This window comes from Brassica rapa, chromosome A01 (assembly GCF_000309985.2).
Source record: "Brassica rapa cultivar Chiifu-401-42 chromosome A01, CAAS_Brap_v3.01, whole genome shotgun sequence".
Taxonomy (NCBI): Eukaryota; Viridiplantae; Streptophyta; class Magnoliopsida; order Brassicales; family Brassicaceae; genus Brassica; species Brassica rapa.
The window spans coordinates 201,374-228,628 of NC_024795.2; the positions used below are offsets into that span (position 1 = coordinate 201,374).

Sequence of the window (27,255 nt, forward strand, 5' to 3'; positions counted from 1 at the left end):
GATGAACAAATTTCGTTCTTCCTCTCATCGAATGCTCTTTTCTGCGTATGGTGCAGTGTGTGTTGTCTTACTGGTTACACTAGATGCGGTTTTTGAAAAAGCTTATGATGTTGTTGTGATACGATTTCATATATGGCTCTTTTTTGTGATTTGTATTGTCATTCTATCCCTTATGTAATTGGTGTTGTTTGTTTGGTTGTCAATAATCTTTTTGTATCTTCCTTTGTTAGAGTGTAAACATATTTAAGATTAATGCAAGTTTAGTTTGATCAAGAAAGAAAAATCAATCATTCATGTTGAAAAAACGTTGGCGTGTATCTGCATGTACATAAACCTTTCTTAAAAAAACTACATGTTACATGTACATATATTTACATATACATATATGGGTCAAGTGTAAGACGATCCATGCATTTTGATATTTTTTGTTATAAGTAGTACGTAATAAGTGGAGGATTGCAATGTTGTACGTAGTCCACAAAATAAATACCATAGGCTACATATACAGCTGTATATAATGGGATTGAGAATCTGAATCAATCTAACCGTGGTTTTGTTCTTTTCTCGAGGCTTCAATCTCACGGACAAACCTCCACGCACGTGCGATTGCTTCTTCTCAAATTTTAGGATGTACGAACTACAGAAACGTACAATATAGTTTTTTTTTTTTTTTTTTTTGGTAAAAACGTACAAAATAGTTAGATAAACAGAAATACATTAAAAAAAACTTGTGTACGTAAACATTGAGACAAATCCGCTCTATTCCACGCGTGTGAGCTCTAAACCATGCATGTATATACAGCTAAGACTTATGAAAACGACATTGATTAATGTAAAGGTCTGATCGCGAAAAAAATGTAAAACAAAATTAAACAATTTGTAACTAAAATTTCTGATTTTTTATCGGTGATTTATTATAAGCAAGATGTTATTTCACATGAAGAAAAGCAGTCAAAGTTGTTTTAACCGAGTAACTGTCAGTCTCGTTAACCATCGTTATAATGTTTCAAGAAGATACGATATTTAACTTGTATAATCAATTAATCATATATGTTATCTTATCTTTTCATTGTTGGGTTACATTTTTTGTTTTGTCATCGAACATATTTAATTTATCAATATCTATCCTCGTGCAGTCGTGCTCAAGCCAAATTATAACTACGAATAGAATATATTATGTAAAATAAATATAATAAATGTAAATTTTAATAATAGAAGATAATTTAATCAAATAGAAAAAAAAAATTAATCAAATAGAATAACTCGGTGGATTCATCTCACCTTGGAATCTTCCTTCTTTTCACGACGAAGAGACAAAGAAACAAAAAGCTTTGGCTCAGATTTCGTCAATGTTTAGTGAAACTTCAAATATTATAAACTACTTCATCTCCTCGCAACTTCGCTCAGCTTTCTCGTTTTTAATTCCCACTCTCATTTGAACAATTGTACTTGAACTGAGGGCGCGAACGTGCAGTCCACGAGGGACTCACGTGGGGATCTCCCTCGGACTCGGCGGAGCAAACGGGTCTCAACTTTTCATGTCCTCGTAAATTATGATTTTATCCTTTTTAATGTTTGTTTGTCTTCTTCTGATTACAACGGTTTATCTTTTCTTTTGTAGTACGGTTTCGTAAAAGAAAATTTGTTTTGACTTAAGGTTTCGTAATATAAGTTTGATCGACGTGTTACTATTATTTGAGATTCATCTTTGGATATAGAGCCGCTCACGTGCAAGTTCTATGAGAAGCCCATAATATTACGATCTAAGAACACCTCCAGTGGAGGTTTTTAAGATGTCTCTCGCTCTCTCTTGCATTTCTTTCTTTTTGTTATTTTTTCTCTTAAAAAAATTAAAAATGTTTTACCATTGGACATGACAAATTATAAGAAATTCTAAACTTTACAAATTACAAACTTTACAATTAAATTAACTATTAGAATCTATGATGGGTTCTAACCATTGGAGATGGTCTAAAACCTATTAAGTTGTCACTTCTTACCCATGCACACTAATATACAGCACTTTTGTTTGACTTACGTTATGACTTATGAATTAGGATATAAGAAGCCCATACACGTGCAAGCTTAGGTTCAGTACGCTATTTCTTTGGGGCCTATAAGATACATCTGTATTGGCTTTGCCCCGTTAACAATTAAAATACAATTAAGGCCCATTAACTGAAGATATTGTTCTCGTTTTTTTTCTTTCTTTAGTTGTCCTTTGGGGCAATTCCTCTGTTATTTTTAACGCACAGATTGCGACGTGGCATGAAGAAGTAATCCACATAGAAATAGCACATATAATTTCGTAACAAATTTCTAATTTTCGCAGAAGAACATTTTACTTACGTTTAACGTTTGCAAACATACGTTTAATGTTTAAGTTATGGGTTCATATAGAAAGAAAGATACTTGCATTTGATTCCACTTAACGTTTAGGTTCATATCGAAAGAAAGATACACTAAAAGTCTAAAATTAACATAAACACACAGGATGCAAAACAACGGGCGTGACCGTGGACATAAACCAGGTTATGGTATGAGTGTTTTTTTACTAAATTATGGTAGTTGTTTTTTTTTTTTGCTAAAACAAATTATGGTAGTTGTTAGCAGAAGAAATAAAGTAAAGGAATGTGTTTATTCGTTAATTGTAAAACCATATGTACAAGTAATCATCGTACTATAGTGGATAAAAACAGTCCACTTATATTTAGAACTTGCGATTGTTTTGCATATAAATGGGCTCGAGTGTGTTTGATGCGACCATATACTGCATCCCCCGCTAATATATTTCACCAATACAAACTACAAAGTCTTAAACTTTGCCAATCACACCACAGAAAATAAGAAATCGTCTCCCGACATGTCCACATACATAATCCTCAGATTGTAAAATAGTACATTGTTAACCTTACAAAAAAACAAACCCTAACCACCACCACACAACACACATTACACATATAAAACCACGTACCTATTTCCAAACGAGAATATAGATATAGTTATTACTTATTACTTTTCATGAAGGTATTGATTAATATAGGGATGATCAGTTAGAGGCAGAATTGTTTATTAATTTAAAATTAAAGCAATCAAGACAAATTAGAATATCACCAGAAGAAGTTGGAGAGAGGAGAGTGGTGAGAGAAGGAGAGAGAGTCGTCGTCGAGATGATTAGAAGGAGGATGAAGATGTCTTCCTTCGTAAGTTGTGATTACCATCCTTGGATCATCTGCTAATCTCTCCACTCTCTTCTTCACCCTACACTTGTTTTGTGTGCATCTGTAATAGCTCCTGCCATTTGAAAATTATAATACTCGTATTAGTTAACTAGTTGACCTAATTTTATCATTTCTGATGAAAAATGCATCACAACAATTATACATCTATCTATTGATAATCAGAAAAGCTAGTTTTCTTTCTCAGTGTTATACCATAAAACCAGTATTTAACTAATTCCAAGATAGTCTAGAAAATGATTTCATATTGTGAACTAAATCAAGATTCATATATCAAATTACATTCATATATTATATATATATATATATATATATCTCAAAGGAACATATTTTTGTGTAAGGGAAACCGTATACCTAGTGCTATATCAAACAGATACCGAGAGTCAAATGGAACTTTATTACCGATCGAGCTCATGATAAAACTTTACAAATGAACTAAAGTAGTATATAATATGAAGAAACAATACCAATTACCCAAACAAATCATTGTTGGTAAACTTCAAATGTCAACTTCAAAGAGAGAGAGAGAGAGAGAGAGAGAGAGAGAGAATATTAAGGAAACCCCATATGTCTCACATAATACTCAAATGCTTCCACATGAATCATTTATCCTCCTATTTTTGTCTATTTTGCAAACGGTTGTCTTCTTTTCTTGATTTATCGTATGATTACTAATATTCCCACTGGGCCAGTAGTCTTTGTTATCATAGAATTGATAATTAATAGAGAATAAGATACTAATAATTTCCAATTCATTAGCAAAATGCTGAAGCAATTTTTAGTCTTTAGATGGCTCACACAACTAAACTCTACAGAGACTACATTTTCTCATCATATTAGCTATCGTTAAAAACTTGAAAAAAATAAATTCTGATTTAAGTCGGTAAAGTTCCTAGAATAAGTCATCATTAACCCCCAAGCGAAGACCAATTTCGAATCTATAACGAAACTAGTTTTTGATTAAATTAATCTACGACTCTACGAGAAACAAAATACCTGGGATGTTGAGTGTTTTTGACAACTTTCTGACCATATTTTCTCCATCTATATCCATCATCTAATACATCAACATCACTTAGCGTCTTAAAGCAAAACCGAGGCTCCCTTACTTTTCTTCTTGTCTTAAGCTTCTTCATCTTTAGAGTACACCCTACTCCTACAGGCATCGCATTACGTTTATGACGACGAAGAGTATCACTATGTTGATCATGATCCTCGTCATCATTAATACGACCACCATTACCAACATCGTCATCAATATCATATACATGAATCTCGCTTCCATGGTTGTTTTTCTTACTGTAACCATATTCTGCTTGACAACTCCCTGCCCTAAATAACATCAACACAACGCGTTTTACGTAAGTAGCTGCGGCATGTGTGCATCAGTGCATGGCACCTCAAACTAATTAAAAATTATGTACTAGGATGAATATGCGATAGTTAAGTACCTCATAAAAGAAAAAGAAAATCAATATCTTTGTCGGGAAAGGGATATTGAGATATAATCATATAAAGTTGTAGTTGTAGAGAATCTATTTTTAGACCCTTTAGAAATCTATTAGTATTTCTTTCTGTTTTTGTTTTGGTTTTGTAATTTGAATAGATCCTTTGAGACTTTAACTTATTTAATATATCATTTTCGTAAGTAACTTACCATTGATTTAAAGATGGCCTTTGGGATGATATACCACCGGTGAGACGATGATGATCAAGATTAACAATACCATCATGAGCATCCTTTTGCTTTGATGAGGATAATGAGTAGATCGAGACTAGGGTTTCTGGGAGATTGGCCATGGAATTGATGGGATCTTGAGGATGAGTTAGAAATGAAGGAGGGTTATTTTGAAGGAAGGAGTTTAAGGAGTGATGAACCAGAAATGAAGACGCAAGAGAAGGAGATGATGATGAAGAAGAAGAAGATAATGTTTGATTAGGGAAAGAGAGAAAGAAACCCAGATGGTTACTATTAGGGTTTATGATGTTTTGTGGTTCATCGTACAAGCTTATTCCTTGGTTTATCGTACCCATATCCCTCTCTCTTCTTTCTTTTACGCAAAAGCTTGGAAGATATGAGATTGTGTGTGTGCGTTGGGAGAGAGAGAGAGTAGAGGAATTTTGGTTTTAGAGGAAATTTTGGTTTGATTTTGTGTTGAGACAATCCAATCCATTCATGTGAGTGTTTCCATATATAAATGTTGGAAAAAGAAAGTTGCAGGTAGGTCCAATAAGATTAGATTTGTTGGAAGATTTACATGTGACTACAATGCTAATTGTTTTTAATTCATTCCTTGGTTAGAAACTAAATTAAAATAAAATAAAATAAATAAACACTAATATTGATATCCATATAACTAAAGTATATTTTCAGTTGTAGTTGTTTAAGGAATTTTGAGGTTGAAGAAGTTTATTATAAGAACGGTCTCACCATCAGAGCAACCGGTACGATTAGAATTTCTATAATAGTCAAATTTTCGTATGTGATGGGAGAGCAGTATGGGAGTATCATACATACGTCATAAAAATAGTAATACATGAGTTAGAGTTCTATGCGGTTGATGTTACAAATGTTTTACCAATTAGATCACACACTGCATGAATTCAATTATACGTTAGTCCAGTGGCCTTGCAACTTTCACTTCAATATAACCAAGATTTATTTGTTTTAGTGAAAAAACTACAGATGTAGAACCACTTGTCGTCTACTTAGCTTTCAAAACTCAAATTAATCTGGCTCTTAAAATCAACTTCTTTGTACGAATCGTTGTTTATTACGTAGCGATATTTAACTTGTTTATTACGTAGCGATATTTAACTTGTTTATCACGTAGCAAATTAGCAATATATTTAATCATTAACCAAAACAAAAAGAAATCTGATTTTGTGTCAAAAAATAAAAAAATAAACAAGCTAATTTTGTTTTTTTTTTAAGTTTGTTTGTTGCTAACTTATAAAGTTTGTTATGAATTCCATGGGATAAATGTGTTTTTATTTTGTCAACTTTCAGATGCATTATTATGGACTAAATTATGCTGTAGACAAAAATAAAATGAACAAATAAGAAAAAGCGAGAAAGAAAAAAGAAAAAGGAGAAAACGCGTCAGGGCACTCGAGAGAAAGATGAAGAGAGGTAGTGGTTGTTAACGTCGTGTCGCTCAAACGGCAGTCAGCTTTTGTCACGGCGTGCCGTAACGTCCCTGAGACGGCTTTCATGTCTTATGTTATTATATGTATATTAGAAAATGCTAACTTGTATGGTTAATTCCATAAAAATCTTAGTGATAGTTTTTTTTATATCACGTTTACTTATAAATGCACTATTTTAACAATCTTTCTTTATGTTCACGTCTTCAAAATAAATGAACTGAGGTTAGTTGACAATTCTTCTTTTCATATACTTGTGTTGTATGGAGAGTTCGGAGGGATAAAGAGGGATAATTGCACCATTTTGTAACCATTGTATCCTAAAACAAATCCAAATCCTCTAGAATTGGTGTTTTCGATGATATGTTATTTACAACAGTATATGATTTTTTTTTAAATACAACAGTATATGATATATTAAATTCTGGCCATAGAAAAAATGGGCTATAGATGTGATGGGAATATATACACATCTATCACTATCTTCTAGCTAGGATTATATTTTCTTACGAAATGATGTTGTACTCAAATAATTTATACGATTGCTATTATTTTGGGAATCCAAAAAGGAATATATAGATTAGGAAGAGCAATGATGAAATATCTTAGGTGAAAATCTATTTCTCTGTACGCTGTGTGAGGGTATCATGATTATGATTTGATGAATTAGGTCCCTATTTGACCTTTTGGGTTAAAAATTTGCATCTAATGAAAGATAAATAAATGCATACAGAATTAATAATCATCCAAGAGAGAAAAGGTGATAAACTTTTCTTGTTTTAACTTTTCCAAGATTGCATTTTGAAATAGTTTTTTTTTTTTGAAAAAGGGCATTGCATTTTGAAATAGTTTCATGATCAAGTTTAGAAACCCCACCGTTTATCAGCCTACTTCTTTTTTTTTTCGTTTATGTATACTTACACGAGAAATTCTGAATGGTTGTTCTGCTTACACATATAGACATGTAATACCCATCTTGTTTCTGTACATCATTTTTGCCACTAACCAAAACAACTTGAAAATCTAGTTAGACTTATATTTTGCTAATTTCTTTTTAAAACAGAAGAGCTCTATAATTGAGATATGATTTTCCATTATATTTATCTAAAATAGCAATTTTTAAATAGAGAGCAAAATATATAGAAATGCTATTTTTCCTCTATACATAGATGAAAATATAAAAATCTACATGTTAGAGAAAGAGCATAATATAATTAGAGACTATTTAGAGTATTTTGATTTAATTTGTATTATAGAGAAAAATATAGAAGTTAAAAAACAGTTAGTTGAGTAACTTGAGTTTCACCACATGACAAGTATATATGGTTTATCGTTTTTTATGGACTAACTAGTATTTATTTGCATGGATGGTCAGCATTAATTATCGTACACCATCCCCTCATGCTAATTCTATAGTGGGTAAAAAAGAACATCTTAAATAATAATAGCATCTATGAGCATCTCCAATGGAACACTATTATCTATTCTATATTTTACACTAAAATAGAGAGGAAATAATAGTGTTCCATTAGAGATGGTTTTAGCATATATAATTTGCCTCAGACGTCTGTTGATCAGACGAACAAAATAATAACAAAATAATTATGTGATTCCTTATAACAAGCAGTTATAAGGACTACTTATTCTAAACCATGATAATTAACGGAACACATATGATCAATCATACCATCTTTAACAGTTTTTTTTTGTCTTTACCACGTAGTTTCACATATGTTAGTGTACAGAATCGTATTGCTATTGTTTGTTGGATACTATAGAGTGAAAACGTCAAGTTTGAAAGAAAATAAATAAATGTTATACAATGATTTATATTGAATCTTGTGTAATATACTTATTTTTATATTTTCGATGTTTTACTATATCATGCAACTTTGAGAAGATTATAATTTTCACATCTCTGCTTGCTCTTTAGTCATTAGAAGATAGAAATCAAGAATTCAAGACTGGTTCATAAATTTTTCTTTTTCTAATAACAAAATTTTTGTTGCCTTTCCATCATATTTCTTCTTGTGTAGTTAAGTCAGCTTAGCTTCCTGATGTCGTAAGGACGACGTCACTATGACATATAATTGATCCGTGGGATAATAGTACTATAACGAACATACACGTATAATTCGGACTGATATTGTTTTTTTTTTCACATTAATGTTCGTCTTATACATCTGGTCGAAAGGAGGGAAAGTGTAATTGTTTTTGTTTGGCAAAAAGAATAATTATAGGTAATAATATGAACCTGATTACTGGGCCTTCAGAAGTGGGGAAGAGACTGGAGTGTGGGTTGGCGAGAGTAATCATTTGGTTTATTTTCAAATTTTATTTCAACTTGCTTTTTTTTTTGTTTGAACTAAAATTTACATTATTCGTCCGCATCCATCACCTTTCTTCATCTTTCTTTTTTTTTTCTTCATCTTTCTTTACCCCTTCAATAATTACATTTTCAGTGACCTCTGCACAACCGGTAGTTTCATTTCAAGCATTGCATCTAACTAAGAATAACTATGACTAGTCTGGTCCGATCAGACCGTGATCGATCTTCTAGATTTTAGTAACCTTATTTGACCGGATAGACAGCTAAATGGTAAAAGACGTGGGTCAAGTTTCATTTAACCGGATATCAGTTACAAACAAGTCCAGTATCGACTATTTACGACGTTGTCCGAACTAACTGTGTCGTTAATCTATATATAGTATAGTAGTATAACGGAGATCATCGAGTTCAGACATGAAATCACAAACAAAAATTCCGACGTTTGACTATTGAACAAAATGCGCTGATCAATTTTTTTACCCTGTATAAATATAAGACAATATACCACATTTTAAGACGGTGTTAGAAACGCGACAAAAAAAAGAAGTATAGCTGATTCGAGAGAGCTAGGACTAATCTCGGAGGTGTCTACTTGTTTACGCATATATCAAATTCCAAATGAATTGATATCGTTGACTTTCTAGACATGTAAAATTCACTTCGGGTTAGGGGGACGCACAACAAATGAAACACACCAAAAGGCAACAATATAATCTTTATCGTACAGCTTACAACAGAAATATGTATGTTGATACCAACTTAATACAGTTTATATCATATACTCCTATTACATAAGGGGAACAACTAAGAGAATGAAAAAATATTTTAGAAAAATGAAGAAGATCTTTTGGGGAAAGAAATAATAAAGCAGGGCAAGAAGAGAAATGATGACACCATGCGGGGGCTCTGAGTCTCTGCTAGTGTTATAATTTGACAACATTATATTGATCCAAAGCTGTCTTGTAATGTCCTTCTTGCATCTGCCAGTTTGTGCCGACCCCTCGTAATGCCCCTTTACTTTTTTCCATCTACTCCTATCTCGCTTTGATTTTTTTTTTTTTTTTATCTCTCTTTGAATTTCTTCTCTCATCATATCCAAAACCGAGAATTATGTAAATTAGCAACGTGAGAACGGGTATTAATGACATTTTTGGAAGCATCTCTCGTACATTACGAAGAAATAAGATTGCCAGATAATATGTCCTTTCATCTGGCAAATAGGTAAGTTAGCGCAATGAAAGTAACTTCTTATATTTTACTATATTTTCCCCATTAAGCAAGTAACTTCAACCTGAAACATTACGAGATTAGCTATTAAGAATTATGCACTCGGTGTTAAAAAAGAGATTGAAAACATATCAGTGACAAATGTCAAAACATGAGAACAAAACTGATCACTAATTAAACCACATTCAAGTGAAACTGAAAACCCTAACATGGAGGGACCATCAAATGATTGAACGTTACTGCCCCAATCAAAAACTTACTTCTGAGTTTATTTTGGCATAAATTAGTTTGGTGATGATGTTCAACTAGGTCCCTCTTAATATGACAGAATGACAGAATACATGGTAAATTATATGAACAATAAAAATAAAATGATCTTTTACCATAAAAGTCATTCGTTATTATTACCTGTGTTTGCCATTACAAGCTATCCTTTCCTTTATTTTGTAATTACTTTTCAACGGCCAAGAGGTTACGTTACCTTTAAATTACAAGAAAATATTAAGTGTTTTTTAGTCAAAGAAAATACAAGGATCACGATTTCCTCCCTTTTTACATTTTCTCCGCCTCTCATTAATGATTTTTGGAGTAACAAAATAATGTTTTCCGTGAACTAATTATTTTTAGCAACTATCTATTGTCTTTTTTTTTAACAATGTTAAGTTTTAAGCTATACAAAAAAGAAAAGTTCAAACTACCAGCTTTAAAAAAAAGTTAAATAAACTAAAAAAAATCATCAGATTGGTTTATTTAGCATAAAAAATTTAAAAGAGCATATAAATAGAAATCGCCAAAGATTAAGATAGTACCAACTAACATACTGGTTTATTTAGCAAACTAATATATCACGGTTTTCTTTGACAAAATCATTAATCAAATTAGCATAAGTTCTCACATAACTACATACATGTATCTTTTTTTGACTTCTTGTTCTTATTTTTAATTTTTAAAATTTTAAAATTAATCTTGTTTATTTTCTTGCCTTTTTATCTTTTCTTTTCTTTTCTTACTTCTACAACAAAATGTCTAGTTCCTCGAGCTGTAAGATGATTACCAAAAATTGTCTCGTTTGAAGGAAGAAAAAGATGAATAAAAGTGTTTTCATTAAAATAATGTATAGTTCCTGCCGATGTATTAAATGAAAAACTGTTGTTGACAAAAAAAATGAAAAACTGTTATCACATCTGTAAAAGTATATTTTTTGATAAAATTACCCTTTAAACAAAATACAAATGCTGAAGCTGCCAACCCTTCATAATTTGTCTTTATAGTAAGACACTACTATAACTATTGAATATTGATACTCTCATCTCTTTCACAATTTTTCACACAAGTTAATAAAATATTTTAATTTTTTTTTTAATCTATCAGTAATATATTTACAGGATGTTTTTCCCATTAATGCATTAGAATAATGAAGTTAAAATTAGAATATTTTTCTACAAATTTTCATTAAAAATGTAAAGTAACACTTTATGAAATAAAACTAAAATTCTAAAATTGTAATCTATGAAATGAGGGAGTATTTTTAAGATTCTTGGAAGGAAGATACAGCCCAGTTTAGGCCCATATAAGAAATATTTGCTTAGGTAAAGCTCATAAAACCCAATCAGCTTAGCCCATGTTGAGTTTGTTTTCTTAGAAAAAAGGTGAAAATAGAATTCCACGTAAGCACAGAAACAGACGACTGACACGGTGGTCCTCCGTGTAGGCGTGAATTGAACCGAATCCTCGACGGAGGAAAGCGCCAACCATCTCTCCATCTCACAAATGTCTTCTCTTCTTCTTTCGTACGACTTTTTTTCCCCTTCAATTTAAAGTATTGATGCCTTCGCCATACCTCTCGCCTCTGATCTCAACCGCTTAATTCAGGTCTCTCTTGCTCTCAAAGTATTCTCTGAGAACTGTTTGCTTTTGGATCGATTTTGAGCTAGGGTTCTAGCTTGAATTACGTAGTTTCTAGGATCGGAATCTCGCCTTCTTAGGTTCCGATTGTTTATTCGTCGAGTCTCTGTTCATTGATTGGACGATTCCACACGACTGTGATGTAAAATCTGATTTGTGCGTGCTTTTGTTATGTACAGTGTGATTGTAAAAGAGAAGATGGAAAAGTTGTTGAAGGAAGGCCCAACACTGCTGCAGCTGCACAAGTGGGAGCCTTCTCAATTGCAACTCAATCTATCAGAGTTTCGGGAGGCTTTTATTTCTCCGTCGAGGCAGTCTTTGTTATTGCTCTCCCACCACTCCGAAGCTTTGCTGTTACCTCTGTCTGCAGGTAACAGTTATAGCTTGTTGTCTTATTCATATGCGTTTCATTTTTGTAGCGTTTTTCAATTATTTTCCGATTATGTTACCAGGGAGTTCAATTGGCAGCGAGGTTCCTGTAGATTGTCATAATGACGAGTCCAGTTGTCCTACTACAGTATCTGTCGGGTCAGATCCAGTGAACACTGCACCTCCTTCTGGATCAGGAGTTGGTTCTGGTGACCCAGGTTTTGTAGATAATTGCACTAGTTTTCCTTTTATCTTTGATGCAAAGTCCGTTGCTTGGGGTAGTTGTGGGGATACTTACGACCGGCACGAAGATCCGTTGTTCAGGGAATTGTTGTTTATATCTGGAAGTCATGGTGTTACCGTCCATGCTTTTTGCTGTTTCAAAGATTCAAGTGACGTAGCCAATGGGAAACCAAATGGTGAGCTGAGGCATGGAGAGTGGGTTGAATGGGGACCTTCTAGGCTTAATCAGGATCCGGAACCGGAACACGGAACAGCCTCTTCTTTTGATGGTTCAAAGCAGTGGATGCAATCTTTTCTAGTTGATGTGGAAACTACTGAGATTGAGGGTATAAGACAATCAAGGTTCCCTGAAAAATCAGCGTTTCCTGGTTCTGCGAATGTCGTTTCATTCAGCATATTAAATGGTGATCTACCTTTCTCGAATCTTCAGGAGGGTAATATGCCGGAGGAAGGTATGTACAGGTGCACCAAAGTTTTCTCCAGCGATTCTCATGTTCTGATTGGATTTGTTATGGAGTTATCGGGCTGTGCATCTACGCCTACAAGCAATGCAAACGGAAAAAGCAAGGGTAAGAGTGTTGTATTTGTGGCTCAGCTGTTTAACTGGGGGATGGAATGGGTCTCCCTTGTGAATATTGGGGAAACAAGTATCAGACCTACAAATGAATGGGCAGATTTCCGAATGACTGATAAGTTTGTTATCTGCCTCAGTGTTTCTGGTTTGATCTTTCTATACGATGTGAAATCTGGGGATTGTTTTGCTCATCACGATATTTTACAGACATGTGGTCCTGGATTGCATTCTTCATCAAATGTGCAAGAAGTAACGGCAGAGTCTGATGACCGAAATGACTTTCAAAGTCTTGCTCCATCAATGTTTAAGTCTCACGTTGTTGGTTCAGCCGGCAGAAGAAAGTTTAGGAAACTAATTCTAGCTTCTCATACGCCACTCGTAGCTGCAGTTGACGAAAATGGTTTAGTATACGTGTTATGTGTTGATGACTTTGTTTCCGAAGAATATCACATGCCCTTGGAATCTATACCTTCTTTATGTCATCTGGGGCCTGGAAGTCTGGTTGGGTGGAAAGTCGGTGGCATGGACATTGGCCAGCAAAAAGTGCACCACGCTGGTGAAGACGTTTTTACCAGGTGTGATCCTAGGTCTTTTGCTTCTGATACCCCTATGTCTGACCCATGTTTGAAAAGACAACAAAACAATTTTGATCGAAGAGCTGGTTACTGTGGTTCATGGCTGAGTGGTTTTACTGTTCAGCCTAAAACAAATGCGCGGGGACTTGAAAATTTCCAAAGAGACTCACAGGTCATGCGGAAGATGTTTCTATCTGCCGAAAAATTAGGATCGGAAGATAACTTATGTTTTTCTCCATTGGGATTCACTCATTTCTCTAGAAAACACACAAAAAAGGAAGATCAAAGCTGTAAGGTTCTTCATTACAGCCTGCAGACGCATATGACTACGAGAGATGATAGTTATTTGAATTACGATAACAGAATTTCTGTTCAAGGTGCAGAAGAAACTTTCGTAGGAGAATCAGTTGGTTGTTCTTTCCAAGGGTTTCTTTATTTGGTGACTTGTAGTGGCCTCTCTGTTTTTCTCCCTTCCATCTCAGTTACCTCAAATTATCCTACTGTTGAGGCAGTTGAATATCTGCAGCCACTCCAAACCACTGTCATGGGATGCCAGGGAAGAGACAATTTGAGAACAGATGAATCACGTATTCCTTTGCAAGTTGAGGTCCTAGATAGAGTTATATTGTTTGAAGGCCCTGAAGCTGCAGATCGTTTGTGCTTGGAAAATGGTAAGCAACATAACTTGTTCCATGAAGTGCAAACGTTGGTAAATAACCTTGTTGCATTCTTCAAGCTTTATATTTATAGATTTTACCCGTCATATTGTCCATTATGCTGGTAGATTGATATCTATCTGTTAAACAATGTGTCATGCTGAAAGATTTAAGCTACAGTTACTTGAAAACTAGTTCACCTTATGTCATGCTGTTTAGTTTGATGCGTCAATGCATGTGGAAGCTAGAATTGAACTGAATTCATTTGTAACTTGGCTAGCAATGAAATCATGACGGTGCTTGCATTTTATTTTCAAGAGTGCTCAGCTGTTTGTGAGAATGAGAAAGTGCTTGTATTGCATAAGCTCAGGCATTTGTTCTCTCCCCTTTCTTCAAATTTACATTATGATTTCTGTCTATCATAACCTCACATATATTGAGACTTGAAGATGGTTTATAGATTTGTTTACGCTTAAATTTTGTTCAGAAATGGTACGCTAATTGAATCGCTGCTGTCGTAGGTTGGGACCTTAAAATTGCTCGTTTGCAGCGACTGAAAATGGCGTTGGACTACTTAAAATATGATGACATCAACGAGTAAGTTGCTAGTAGTGCTGTATTTTTTCCCACTATTATAACCTTATTTCCCCACAGTTAGAACTTGCGTTCCTTATACAACAAATATTAAAAGAGAGTTATGCGTGGTTGTATTGGCTCAGTTGACAAATTAGGTTTTTGTCTTATGGTTTCTTTTGAAGGATGTGACTACTTAGAGAAGAAAGGTGGCTTGTTAAAAATTCGCGTAACAGTATATAATAACTCTTTCGTTCTGAATTCTGCCAAACTATTTTTTCTACTAAAAGTAAAGTTTTGACTGCTATAACTTGGATTTTCTCATCATCCTCTTATCTGCAATTCTTATCCGAAGTTTTCCGTCTTCTTGTTGTTAGCTAGATGATCAATATGCTGTATTCTTGTGATCATTACTGCATTTTTATTTGTAGTACTGGAATTTAGTTTAGACCTTAAAGATTGAGATCTCTGTAGACACACTCGTGTAGTTGGTACGCATCCTCATCTTATTTAAGAATATGATAATGTTTCAGCCTTTTCTCCTGAGTTTTCCCTCATCTCTAGTGTATATTTGTTATAGCTTTCATTGCAATGCTGACAAAAAAAAAGCAATCATTGCAATTTGTCCTGTATCATGAATTGGTTTTTATTAACCTCTGCTGTATGACTAGGTCTTTGAAGACGCTTGGTAATATGAAGCTGGCAGAAGAAGGCATGCTAAGGGTGCTCTTTTCTGCTCTGTATCTGTTGTCGCGCAAGAGTAGAAATGATACTGAGATTTCTGCTGTATCTAGGTGAGGATCTTCTGAGTAATGAGGACATAAGGATAGTTTTCTTTTCCAGTTCTCAACTTCAGTGAGATGGATCAGTAACGCATTAAAATTAGTATTCTCCCTGCTTGGTAGATGCCCTTCATGTTATTTTAATCGTACTACTATGCTCCATAAGACGCCTTTATGTAGAAAGGCATAGAAAATGTTCATAATTGTTACGCGTTGCACTTCAATTCAGACACATACAAAAGTATACTATATTAATTTTTTCATCCTTACTTCAGCCCACATTTTTTCCTCTGTATTGCTTTTGGAAATCAGTTAGAGCTTCAGGATTTAATATATTGATTTGTCATGTGGCATTTCTAAGAAGGCAGTTTTAGCAACATATTATCTTGTCAGGTTTCGTATGCCATTAGCTCTATTGACTCGGCTGCTTTTATGCTCCCATGTTCGTACTTATTTCTATATGTTGAATGTAGGCTCCTCGCATTGGCTACAAGGTTTGCAACTGAGATGATTCGCATATATGGGTCACTTGAATATCAGAAAGATGGACACATGCTGGACAGAAGATCTAGGACACGACTACTTTCACTTCCACCAATTTCACGGCATCACGATGTAATGGAAAATTCAAGGAGGTTGTCAGAGATGGGTTATCTTTTGGAGATCACTAGGAATTTTCAGTCCCGTATTTCCAGAAAATTTAAGAAGCTAGGAAAGGTAGTACATGGTATTAATAGGTTAATTGTAGAATTTGTGTGTTTTGCTCTAGAATTTGACAGATGACGTGTGTTGTTACAGGGAAAGAATGAAAAGTCACTGAACCTGGTAGACCCAAGTTCTTTGCAGGATGATTCTCAGCTTGACGTTGTTCCAGATGCAGCACATGCGGAGTCGAGACAACTTGACGATACCAATGAGGAGCTTGCTTTGACGCCTCTGGGTATGATGACAGCTAAAGCTGGTCAGGTCATTGACGAAATAAGTTATGCATCTTCCCTTGTACCTCAAGGGGTAGTTCCAGAGACGAAAGTTCTTCCTCTGGAAAATCCGAAGGAGATGATGGCTCGTTGGAAGACTGATAATTTGGATTTGAAAACCGTGGTTAAGGATGCCTTGCTCTCCGGTCGACTCCCTTTAGCTGTTCTTCAATTGCATCTTCAACATTCTAAAGACTCGTCTGAAAATGGAGAGCATCATGATACATTTACTGAAGTTCGTGATGTCGGAAGAGCTATTGCTTATGACCTATTTTTGAAGGTAAACCTGAATATACTTGCTTAGAGAGAGTAGTGTACGTGTATGATGTCTAGCACTTGACATTATTGATGTGTAGGGTGAACCTGGGGTTGCCATTGCAACTTTGCAAAGGCTCGGAGAGGATGTAGAAGCGTGTCTCAACCAGTTGGTATTTGGCACAGTGAGGAGATCTCTTCGTTATCAAATTGCCGAAGAAATGAGAAAACATGGTTTCTTAAGACCATATGAAGACAATGTACTGGAGAGGATCTCTCTTATCGAGGTATAACATTTCCTAGCGATTACATGTTAGAAGAGTATCTTGGATTTGTATGATGCTCACTTCACTTCATTTTCTTCTTTGCTTGACCGTGTGCCAAAAGAGGCTTTATCCTAGCAGTCAGTTTTGGGAAACATATCTTACTCGTCGAAAGGAACTCCTGAAAGCTGATGTACCTTTTGATTCCAGTAAAATTAGTTTGCACCTTGGGGGGTCTTCTCTGTTCCAGCATCTCGAGATTGAATGTGGTGAGGTTGATGGTGTTGTTCTTGGTTCCTGGACAAAAATCAATGAGAGTGCATCTGAGCACGCGCCTGATGAAACCGATGCAATTGCTGGTTACTGGGCAGCAGCAGCTGTGTGGTCAAATGCTTGGGATCAGAGAACATTTGATCATGTAAGATTTCGATAGAGCTATTCTTTCCTCCTTAGTTTAGATGTCTGAATATTTATCTAATTGCACCTTCCAGAATGTTAGTACCTCCAGGTTCAGGGGAAGCTCAAATTAATTGCAACCTACTTAGCATAGCTACCCGCTGCATATGTGCTACTTCTCGAATAGTTACACACTGCATATCAATCAATATTAAAAAATGTGGTTGAAATTGTAAATCTGTAATAGTGATTGCGCACTTATGCAATAATGCTGTTTTAGTGTGAGTTGCATTTCATATCTTCTTATTGAATTGGCACATTGTAGAGCATTAAATAGCAGTCCTACGAAAGCCCTTGAATTGGAAGTAGACAACTGCGAGAGTAACAATGATACATTTAAATGGAGAACTAAAGACTTTACATATCAACCTTGTATTTTTAGTATTACTCCCATAAACTCATTTCAAATAATACTTGCATTTTTGGTCTTAGTAATATCTCTTTGAACTATTGTGCAGATAGTTTTGGATCAGCCTTTGGTCATGGGTGTCCATGTTCCTTGGGATTCCCAGCTAGAGTATTATATGTGTCACAATGATTGGGATGAAGTCCTTAAGTTGTTGGATCTCATTCCTGAGGATCTTTTATATGATGGAAATTTGCAAATTGCTTTGGATGTTCCGAAGCAGTCTTCTGGCCAAAATTATTCAGTTTCTTCCCATAGCGAGTATATAGGCTCCATCGAAGAAGTGGATGCTGTACTTATGGATGTTCCTTATATCAAGATATTTAGGTTACCTGCAGATATCCGGTGCTCCTTGTGGCTAACAACACTTATGGAGCAGGAACTTGCAAAAAAACTTATATTCTTAAAAGAATACTGGGAGAACGCTCTAGATGTAGTATATCTTCTGGCTCGGGCAGGTGTCATCCTTCGTAATTGTGAAGTTTCATTTAAGGAGGAGTCTTGTAGGCCATCCCTAGATCTTTCTTTGTCCAGAAAGGAGAGAGGAGCAGATGTTGATACCCTGAACGCTGTACACAAGCTATTCATACATTATTGCACGCAATATAATCTGCCAAACCTTCTGGATCTGTACCTTGATCATCACGAATTGGTCCTAGATAATGATTCACTTAGTTCATTGCAGGAAGCTGTTGTAAGTGTTTTCCACACGTCCGTCATATATTTGTTTTAATATGTATGTTCTTGCTCGCTTTTTAGTTTGTCTTTCGAAAACTCACTATTTACTGAAATCGTCAATAATCTGTCCAATGTATTCAGGGTGATTCCCACTGGGCAAAATGGTTGCTGCTGTCCAGGATCAAGGGGCGGGAATACGATGCATCATTTTCAAATGCACGCTCAATTATGTCACCTGGTGCAGCACCAAATGGTGAAGTTAGTATTCCTGATATTGATGAAATTGTTTGTACTGTTGATGACATTGCTGAAGGGGCAGGAGAAATGGCAGCTTTAGCAACTATGATGTGTTCATTGGTGCCAATTCAAAAATCCTTGAATACTGGTAGTGTGAACAGGCACAGTAACTCTTCTGCACAGTGCACACTGGAGAATTTGAAACCATTTCTTCAGAGATTCCCTACCTTATGGAGTAAGCTTGTTACTGCTTGTTTTGGAGAAGATATTTCTGGCAACCTTCTGCGGACCAAGGCTAGGAATGGTAACCATGATCCACGATATGTTTTCGTTTATTTGTGTAATGATATTGATGCCATACTCTCACTGATTCTATAACTTACCAGTCTTGTCAGAGTATCTGAATTGGCGTGACAGTGTATTCTTCTCAGCTGCACGTGATACCTCACTCCTGCAGATGTTGCCTTGTTGGTTTCCTAAAGGGGTTCGTAGATTAGTTCAGCTTTATATCCAGGTACACATTTCTGATTTGTCTGTCGTAGGTACTCTTCTGAGTTGTACAACACTCTTTTAACTTTCTGGAATTGAGGGATCTAGTTGAAGTCAATACTTGCACTGTAATATAATGAACTTAAGAAGTTCAACGAAATTGTGGGATGGTTGTGAGAAACTGTTGTACACATATACAAACCTTTAGGTGGAAATGACCACTAAGATTTAGGCAGGAAGGAAAAGAAAAGTTACACACCTACTCGTTATCAGTAGTAGAAATTTTTCTGTTCAGTGAAATTATAGAGCACACATGTTTTGCGTGAAATAGTTTCCCGCAGTCTCTTATACCCGAACGTCTCTGTAGGGACCTCTTGGATGGCTTTCTTTCTCAGGATATCCTACAGGGGAATATCTACTGCACAGAGGTGTTGAGTTCTTTATAAATGTGGACGATCCGACTGAGATAAGTGCTATATCTTGGGAAGCAATCATCCAGAAGCACATCGAAGAGGAACTTCACAACACAAAAACTGAGGTGGTGCTATGATAATTCCGGTTTCTTTAACCTGTTTTGCCGATGATTTGAATGTTTCAGTTTTTATATAGTTTCCTATCGATTTACTTTCATGTCATTGTCTCATTTTTCGAAATTATCTCGATGGAAGGTTGTCATCTCATGCAACATTTTAGTGAGCTTTGTATATTTACTGGCTGTTTATATAATAGTTACTTATGTTTAAATTGAACTGAAACTAGGGAACCGAGCTTGGACTTGAGCACTTCCTGCATCGTGGACGGCCACTTGCAGCTTTTAATGCATTCCTGGAACATAGAGTTGAAAAGATAAAACTGGAGGATCAATCTGGCTCTTTGATACATGGACAAAGAAATATGCAGTCAGATGTTCCGATGCTACTTGCACCTCTGACCCAGAATGATGAGTCACTTCTTTCATCTGTATGTTCTAGTCGGCTTACCATTACTAGCTTAGTTTTCCTTCTATCTGGAACGCTTTTATTAGTTCAATTTTTTTCAATTTCTGTATATTTATGTCTGGATGACTGTATTCTTTTGCTCTCCAGGTCATACCACTTGCTATCACACACTTTGGGGATTCTGTGTTGGTGGCTTCGTGTGTCTTCCTTCTTGAACTTTGTGGCTTATCTGCCAGCATGCTTCGGATAGACGTGGCATCGTTGAGAAGGATATCATCCTTTTACGAATCAAATGACAATATAGCACAACAAAAATCATTCAAGGGTTCTATGTTTCATGCGGTATCTAGTGAAGGTGATCTAATGGGGTCACTAGCTAGGGCCCTGGCTAACGAATATGGTTATCCTGATATTTCAAGTGTCTCTACGAAAAAACATACTCCAAGCAGTTTTTCTGGTGCTCAGCCCTGTCTTCCGCTAATGCTTGTTCTTCATCACCTGGAACAAGCTAGTCTTCCAGATATTGGAGTAGATAGAAAGACAAGTGGATACTGGCTGTTAACAGGTGATGGTGATGGGTCTGAACTGCGGTCTCAGCAGACATCTGCTAGCTTGCATTGGAGTTTAGTTACTCTTTTCTGTCAGATGCATAACATTCCTCTGAGCACCAAATACCTTGCCGTGCTAGCAAGAGACAATGATTGGGTATGGATCATGATAATTCGTCTTAGCTTTTTCTTTTCTTACCCTTGAGCTATCCTTTAACCTGATGTATGTTAATATCAGGTTGGATTCTTATCTGAAGCGCAGCTTGGAGGATACCCATTTGATACGGTTCTCAGTGTGGTATGTCTCTTAAACTATCATTGGTTTCAGAAATCACAAACAGTAACTTCATAGGCTAGTTACAAGCTTTTCGTTATGATTATGTGACATATTTTCATCTGCCAGGCATCAAAGGAGTTTGGTGATCAAAGATTAAAAGCTCACATACTGACCGTTTTAAGACATGCCAACTCAAAAAAGAAGGCTACGATATCGTCCTCAGATGACACAAGTGGAGGTTTTACATGTTCCTTTTCAGAGGATGGAGCTTACGTCTCTGCTGAACTTTTTCGCGTTTTGGCTTACTCTGAGAAGCTAAACAAACCCGGAGACTACCTTTTATCGAAAGCTAAGGAGTTATCGTGGTCTATTTTGGCTCTCATAGCATCATGCTTTCCGGATGTTTCTCCTATATCATGCCTAACAATCTGGTTGGAAATTACCGCAGCCAGGTCTGAAAAAATTTGATGACAGAAATTCAATTGGGTTAGGTGTATGGGAGATCTTAATGCATTTTACGTTTCAAACCTTTTTTACGTTTTCTGAATAAAAAGATGCATTCATTTTGTCTTGGCTCTAACAAAGATTATTCGTTTCAGGGAAACGTCATCTATCAAGGTGAACGATATAACCACTAAAATAGCAGAAAATATAGCAGCAGCCGTGGTATCTACAAATTCCTTGCCAACGGATGCTAGAGGTGTCCAGTTTCATTACAATAGGAGGAATCCTAAACGGAGACGGCTTATTGCACATACTTCTGTGGATTCATTGGCTTCAGCTAATAGTTTAAGCACCTCAGCTGGTAAAACACTTTACTCTCACAAAACAGAAGCTGCAGAAGATGAAATAGCTGAAGATACCAGTGTTACTAATGATTCGTCTGATGAGCATGCGTCTCTATCAAAAATGGTTGCAATGCTTTGTGAACAACGCTTGTTTCTTCCTCTGCTAAAGGCTTTTGAATTGTTCCTCCCTTCCTGCTCTCTACTGCCATTTGTCCGGGCTCTTCAGGTTTGTCTTACGTTTTGACCCACTATTTTCTCTTACGGTATTTTTTGGGCCCTTGGTTGTCTGTTTACAATGACTTTTACACGATATCTGGTCATGGATCTGATGCCGTTTCTGATTACCATGAGTTCATCCGCGTTCGTTTTTCTCCTTTTCTGCGGGAGAAAACTTAGATGAAATTCTGCAAAAGTTATGATTTGATGTAACCAGAGAAAATAAGATACTAAGAATCTGTAACATAACTTTGATTTTAAATGGCGGCTTTTGTAATATTCTTATTTTTACTGCCTCTACATAGGATTATGACCTGTCTTTATTATTTTTGTTGCAGGCATTTTCTCAAATGCGCCTTTCTGAAGCTTCAGCACATTTGGGTTCTTTTGGGGCTAGAGTTAAAGACGAATCAATGCATTTTCAGTCAAATACAGCCAAAGAAGTCAATTTTGGGGCATCTTGGATCAGTAAAACAGCTGTTAAAGCTGCTGATGCTGTTTTGTCAACTTGTCCATCTCCATATGAGAAACGATGCTTATTACAACTTCTTGCTGCAATAGATTTTGGTGATGGGGGATCTGCGGCAACATATTATCGGCGTCTTTATTGGAAAGTTAATTTGGCTGAGCCATCACTCCGGTGGGAGAACGGTCTTGACTTGGGAAGTGAGGCTCTTGATGATGGGTCTCTACTGGCAGCTTTGGAAAAGAACAGGCAATGGGAGCAAGCACGAAACTGGGCCAAGCAACTTGAAACCATGGGTGCCACTTGGACATCCTCTGTTCACCATGTTACTGAAACGCAGGTAACAAAACTTATTAGCTCCTATCTTATTTGATCTGCCAGAGTTTCCGGTCATTTGGATTCTGGAGGTCTAGCAAGTTATAAGAAATCATGGTCTTAGCCTATTTATCGGTTTAGCTAATTTTTCCATGCTAGTTTCTCTTTCTCTAGCTAACGATTCCTCTTCACTGTATGATGGTTGTTCACACATGAGAGTTTGATTGTGTAGAGGTTCTTTCAACTCTAGGATAAAGAACTGGTTGCAGTGGTGTAGGAATGATCTGATCTTTATCTCTCTATAACTAGGCATTTTCCCTTGCATAGAACGGTTCTACCACTGAGTACAGATTGCGTAAGCTTTATTGAGTTTAAATGCTCCCTTAATTTGGTTCCGCAGCAGGAAGATTTGGCTCCATATTGTGTTTACATTTTCTCTGTCTTTGTAAATTAGCTGATATTTTTTTGGCTGCATGCTAGCTTTGTTTGTACGCCACTGGTTATTATTATGTTCAGGGATTTGTCGAATGCCCCGTCTTAATAGACATTTGTTTACATATAGGCAGAATCCATGGTCGCAGAATGGAAAGAATTCCTTTGGGATGTCCCAGAAGAGAGAATCGCATTATGGGGTCACTGCCAAACTCTGTTTGTTAGATACTCTTTCCCTGCTTTACAGGTCACTTTTCTGATTGTCTCACTTGTAACCAGTTTATCTGTGGAAGCCTGATATTGGTACCAGTGATTCTGTTGCTTAATCTTTTGCAGGCAGGTTTATTTTTCCTTAGGCATGCAGAAGCGGTGGAGAAAGATCTCCCTGCAAGAGAGATCTATGAGCTGTTACTGCTATCCCTTCAGTGGTTGAGTGGGCTAACAACCCTTTCGCATCCGTAAGTGATCTTGTACCATTATATAATAATCATATTACCGGGTTTTTGACTTCGGATTTACCAATATTCAGGGTTTATCCTTTGCATCTTCTGAGAGAAATCGAGACTAGAGTGTGGTTATTGGCTGTAGAAGCAGAAGCAAATGTGAAAAATTTAGGAGCATTTAGTCCGAGTAGTACCAGAAGAGACATTGCGAATGGAAATAGTTCAAATCTTATAGACCGAACTGCAAGTATCATAACAAAAATGGACAACCATATTTCTTCCGCAACAAAAAATAAAATTGGAGAAAAGCAGGACTCCAGGCCCCCTGGCCAAGCACATCAAAGGAACCAGGACACGACCACTTCAGTATTTGGTGCCAGCACAAAGTCTAAAAGGAGAGCCAAAGGGAATGTCCCACAAAGAAGACATTTTGTGGATTCTTCTGATAGGAATATTGATTCTGAAGATTCTCCATCTCTTCTAAACATCAAAAGCGAGTTCCAGCTCCAAGAGGAAAGCACGGGTTTGGAGATATGCTTATCAAAGTGGGAAGAAAGTATAGAGCCTGCGGAGTTGGAAAGAGCTGTTCTGTCTTTACTGGAGTTTGGACAAGTAACAGCTGCTAAGCAGCTCCAACTTAAGCTTGCTCCAGAGAGTTTACCTTCTGAGCTGATAATTCTGGATACTGTTATGAAGCTAGCAATGTTTTCTACGCCTTGCAGTCAAGTACCGTTGTCAATGTTGGATGATGAAGTTCGTTCTATCATTCAATCACAGAATCTTAAAATAGACCAACCTGTGATTGATCCGCTACAGGTTCTTCCCTCTATATATCTTGCACACAATAATGCTCATTTGTTTCTGTAAAGCTTATTACAGATTGATTCAAACAAATACCACTTAACCTCCTTTTTTTCCACTTCCCCCTGTCTTGGTCTTATAATTTTTTTTGGTTGATATAATGCTGATTGGTATCTGATATTCTAGGTGCTGGAGAATCTATCGAACATTTTAAATGAAGGCAGTGGACGTGGGCTGGCAAGAAAAATCATTGCAGTTATAAAAGCTGCTAACATACTGGGCCTTACATTTACCGAGGCATATCAAAAGCAGACCATAGAGTTGTTACGATTACTTTCTCTTAAAGCACAAGATTCCTTCGAGGAAGCATGTCTCCTTGTCAAAACACATTCCATGCCCGCTGCTAGTATCGCTCAAATACTTGCAGAATCCTTTCTGAAGGTAAATTACCTAAACTATATTTATTAATGGTATGCGTATATGACACGATTATCATAACTCATGAGTTTTGACTTCAACACTTAACAAAAATCTTTGTCTTATGGTTTTGTTTTGATTGATTACTTGGAAAAAACCCTCCATTAATGACTTCTTCTTTCTCTCCTAAGTATTTTCTCTGTGTATCTTTTGTGTGTTTGTCTCTAATATTTTCTCCATGTGCCAGGGTTTACTGGCGGCTCATCGTGGAGGATATATAGATTCTCAAAAGGAGGAAGGGCCTGCTCCACTTTTGTGGAGATTTTCAGACTTTTTGAAGTGGGCGGAGCTTTGTCCATCTGAACAGGAAATTGGTCATTCATTAATGCGTCTTGTGATTACCGGGCAGGAAATACCACACGCGTGTGAGGTATGTGATTTTGTTAAAAGCTTATTAAAAATATCGTCTGATTGCCTCATGAATTTCTAAAACAGTGAGCAAATAACTTGTCAATGTTGATTTGGTAATAAGGAATGCTGTTTTTTCAGGTTGAGCTACTTATTTTATCTCATCACTTCTACAAGTCATCTACGTGCCTTGATGGAGTTGATGTTCTTGTGGCACTTGCTGCGACTAGGGTTGAGGCTTATGTTGCTGAGGGAGATTTCTCATGCCTGGGTCGTCTAATAACTGGAGTTGGAAACTTTCATGCTCTTAATTTCATTCTCAATATCCTAATCGAAAACGGGCAGCTCGATCTCTTGCTACAAAAATTTTCTAGTGCTGCTGATGCAAACACTGGTACTGCCCAGGCTGTCAGAAGTTTTCGGATGGCCGTTCTGACTTCGTTGAATCTCTTCAACCCAAATGATCATGATGCATTCGCAATGGTATGTCTTCAGCTAGAATTAGCCAAGTAAAAGAGTTTATTTCATCATTTTTTTATCCGCTTACCAAAGTTCACTATCATGATAGCTGATTGATAAATTTGCTTTTACCACTTACGTTGTTTGTGCACATGAAGCAATATTTTGGGATAGTTTTAAAATTTCGTTGTTTTCAGGTATATAAACACTTTGACATGAAGCATGAAACGGCTGCTTTGCTAGAGGCACGTGCAGATCAGGCTGCGCAGCAATGGTTTAGACGGTATGACAAGGATGAAAATGAAGATCTCCTTGATTCTATGCGCTATTACATTGAAGCAGCTGAAGTTCACACTTCTATTGATGCTGGAAACAAAGCACGGAAGGCTTGTGGTCAGGCTTCCCTTGTCTCGCTTCAAATAAGGATGCCAGATTCCAAGTGGCTCTGTTTATCCGAAACAAACGCTAGAAGAGCACTTGTTGACCAATCTCGTTTCCAGGAGGCTCTGATCGTAGCAGAAGCGTATGGTCTTAACCAGCCAAGCGAATGGGCGCTTGTGCTTTGGAATCTGATGCTCAAACCCGAACTAGCGGAAGAGTTTGTGGCTGAGTTTGTAGCGGTGCTTCCCCTGCAGGCTTCAATGCTACTGGAACTGGCTAGATTTTACAGGGCCGAAATGGCAGCTCGAGGTGACCAGTCTCAGTTCTCAGTCTGGCTGACAGGAGGAGGGTTGCCAGCTGAGTGGGCCAAATACATGTGGAGATCATTCAGGTGTTTGCTGAAGAGAACTCGGGACTTGAGGTTACGGTTACAGCTGGCGACAACAGCGACTGGATTCTCTGACATGGTCGATGCGTGTATGAACGCGTTGGATAAGGTCCCGGACAACGCTGGACCACTTGTACTGAAGAAAGGGCATGGAGGAGGATACTTACCACTCATGTGAAGAGATCATCATCCCTAAAGGATGCAATGTTGAGTATCTCGCTCTCTCTGCTACATCGTTGTGAGAGCTAGATGGAGCTGTAAATTAGCCGGAGAAATTGAAAAAGAGTTGGATGTTTTGGAAGAGTAAACTGGAGTTTTTCTTAATATACGTTTCACAGTGTTTTTTGTGTGTGTGTTTGTTGATGATTGGTCTCACAATTTTTTCCATTTTGTTTCTTCTTGTACCTTGCGGCGATTAAATGGCAGTCTTGAGAGAGAGAGAGATATAGTGATGTGTAACAGTGTAATAACTGTCTGTTATAAGTTATAGGAAAAAATCACATTGTTGTAATAAGTTTGAATCTTATACTTATTTGCCTGGGAATGGATATATTTCTTGTTTTAGAAATTTGGAAGATCACTCACATTGAAGGTTTAT

General features: G+C 36.5%; 2 protein-coding genes across 2 annotated transcripts; one reads left to right on the top strand and one right to left on the bottom strand.

Moving 5' to 3' along the window:
- Window positions 1-87: 87 nt before the first annotated feature.
- On the bottom strand, window positions 88-8,671 carry LOC103846230 (probable WRKY transcription factor 13). The gene is made up of 3 exons (XM_009123462.3): window positions 4,897-8,671; window positions 4,236-4,571; window positions 88-3,294 (listed from the first exon to the last, which is right to left on the bottom strand). The coding sequence occupies exons 1-3, from the start codon at window positions 5,271-5,273 to the stop codon at window positions 3,111-3,113; spliced, it is 897 nt and encodes a 298-aa protein (XP_009121710.1). The 5' UTR covers window positions 5,274-8,671; the 3' UTR covers window positions 88-3,110.
- Window positions 8,672-8,712: 41 nt separating this feature from the next.
- On the top strand, window positions 8,713-27,225 carry LOC103847160. The gene is made up of 26 exons (XM_009124573.3): window positions 8,713-11,814; window positions 12,027-12,217; window positions 12,300-14,279; window positions 14,786-14,861; window positions 15,509-15,631; window positions 16,093-16,336; window positions 16,418-16,876; window positions 16,953-17,138; window positions 17,239-17,532; window positions 18,029-18,670; window positions 18,796-19,195; window positions 19,278-19,405; window positions 19,748-19,918; window positions 20,140-20,340; window positions 20,466-21,023; window positions 21,105-21,164; window positions 21,270-21,595; window positions 21,743-22,157; window positions 22,486-22,953; window positions 23,491-23,607; window positions 23,697-23,818; window positions 23,890-24,619; window positions 24,791-25,045; window positions 25,269-25,451; window positions 25,571-25,912; window positions 26,086-27,225. The coding sequence occupies exons 2-26, from the start codon at window positions 12,046-12,048 to the stop codon at window positions 26,833-26,835; spliced, it is 9,402 nt and encodes a 3,133-aa protein (XP_009122821.1). The 5' UTR covers window positions 8,713-11,814; window positions 12,027-12,045; the 3' UTR covers window positions 26,836-27,225.
- The last annotated feature ends 30 nt before the right edge of the window (window positions 27,226-27,255 follow it).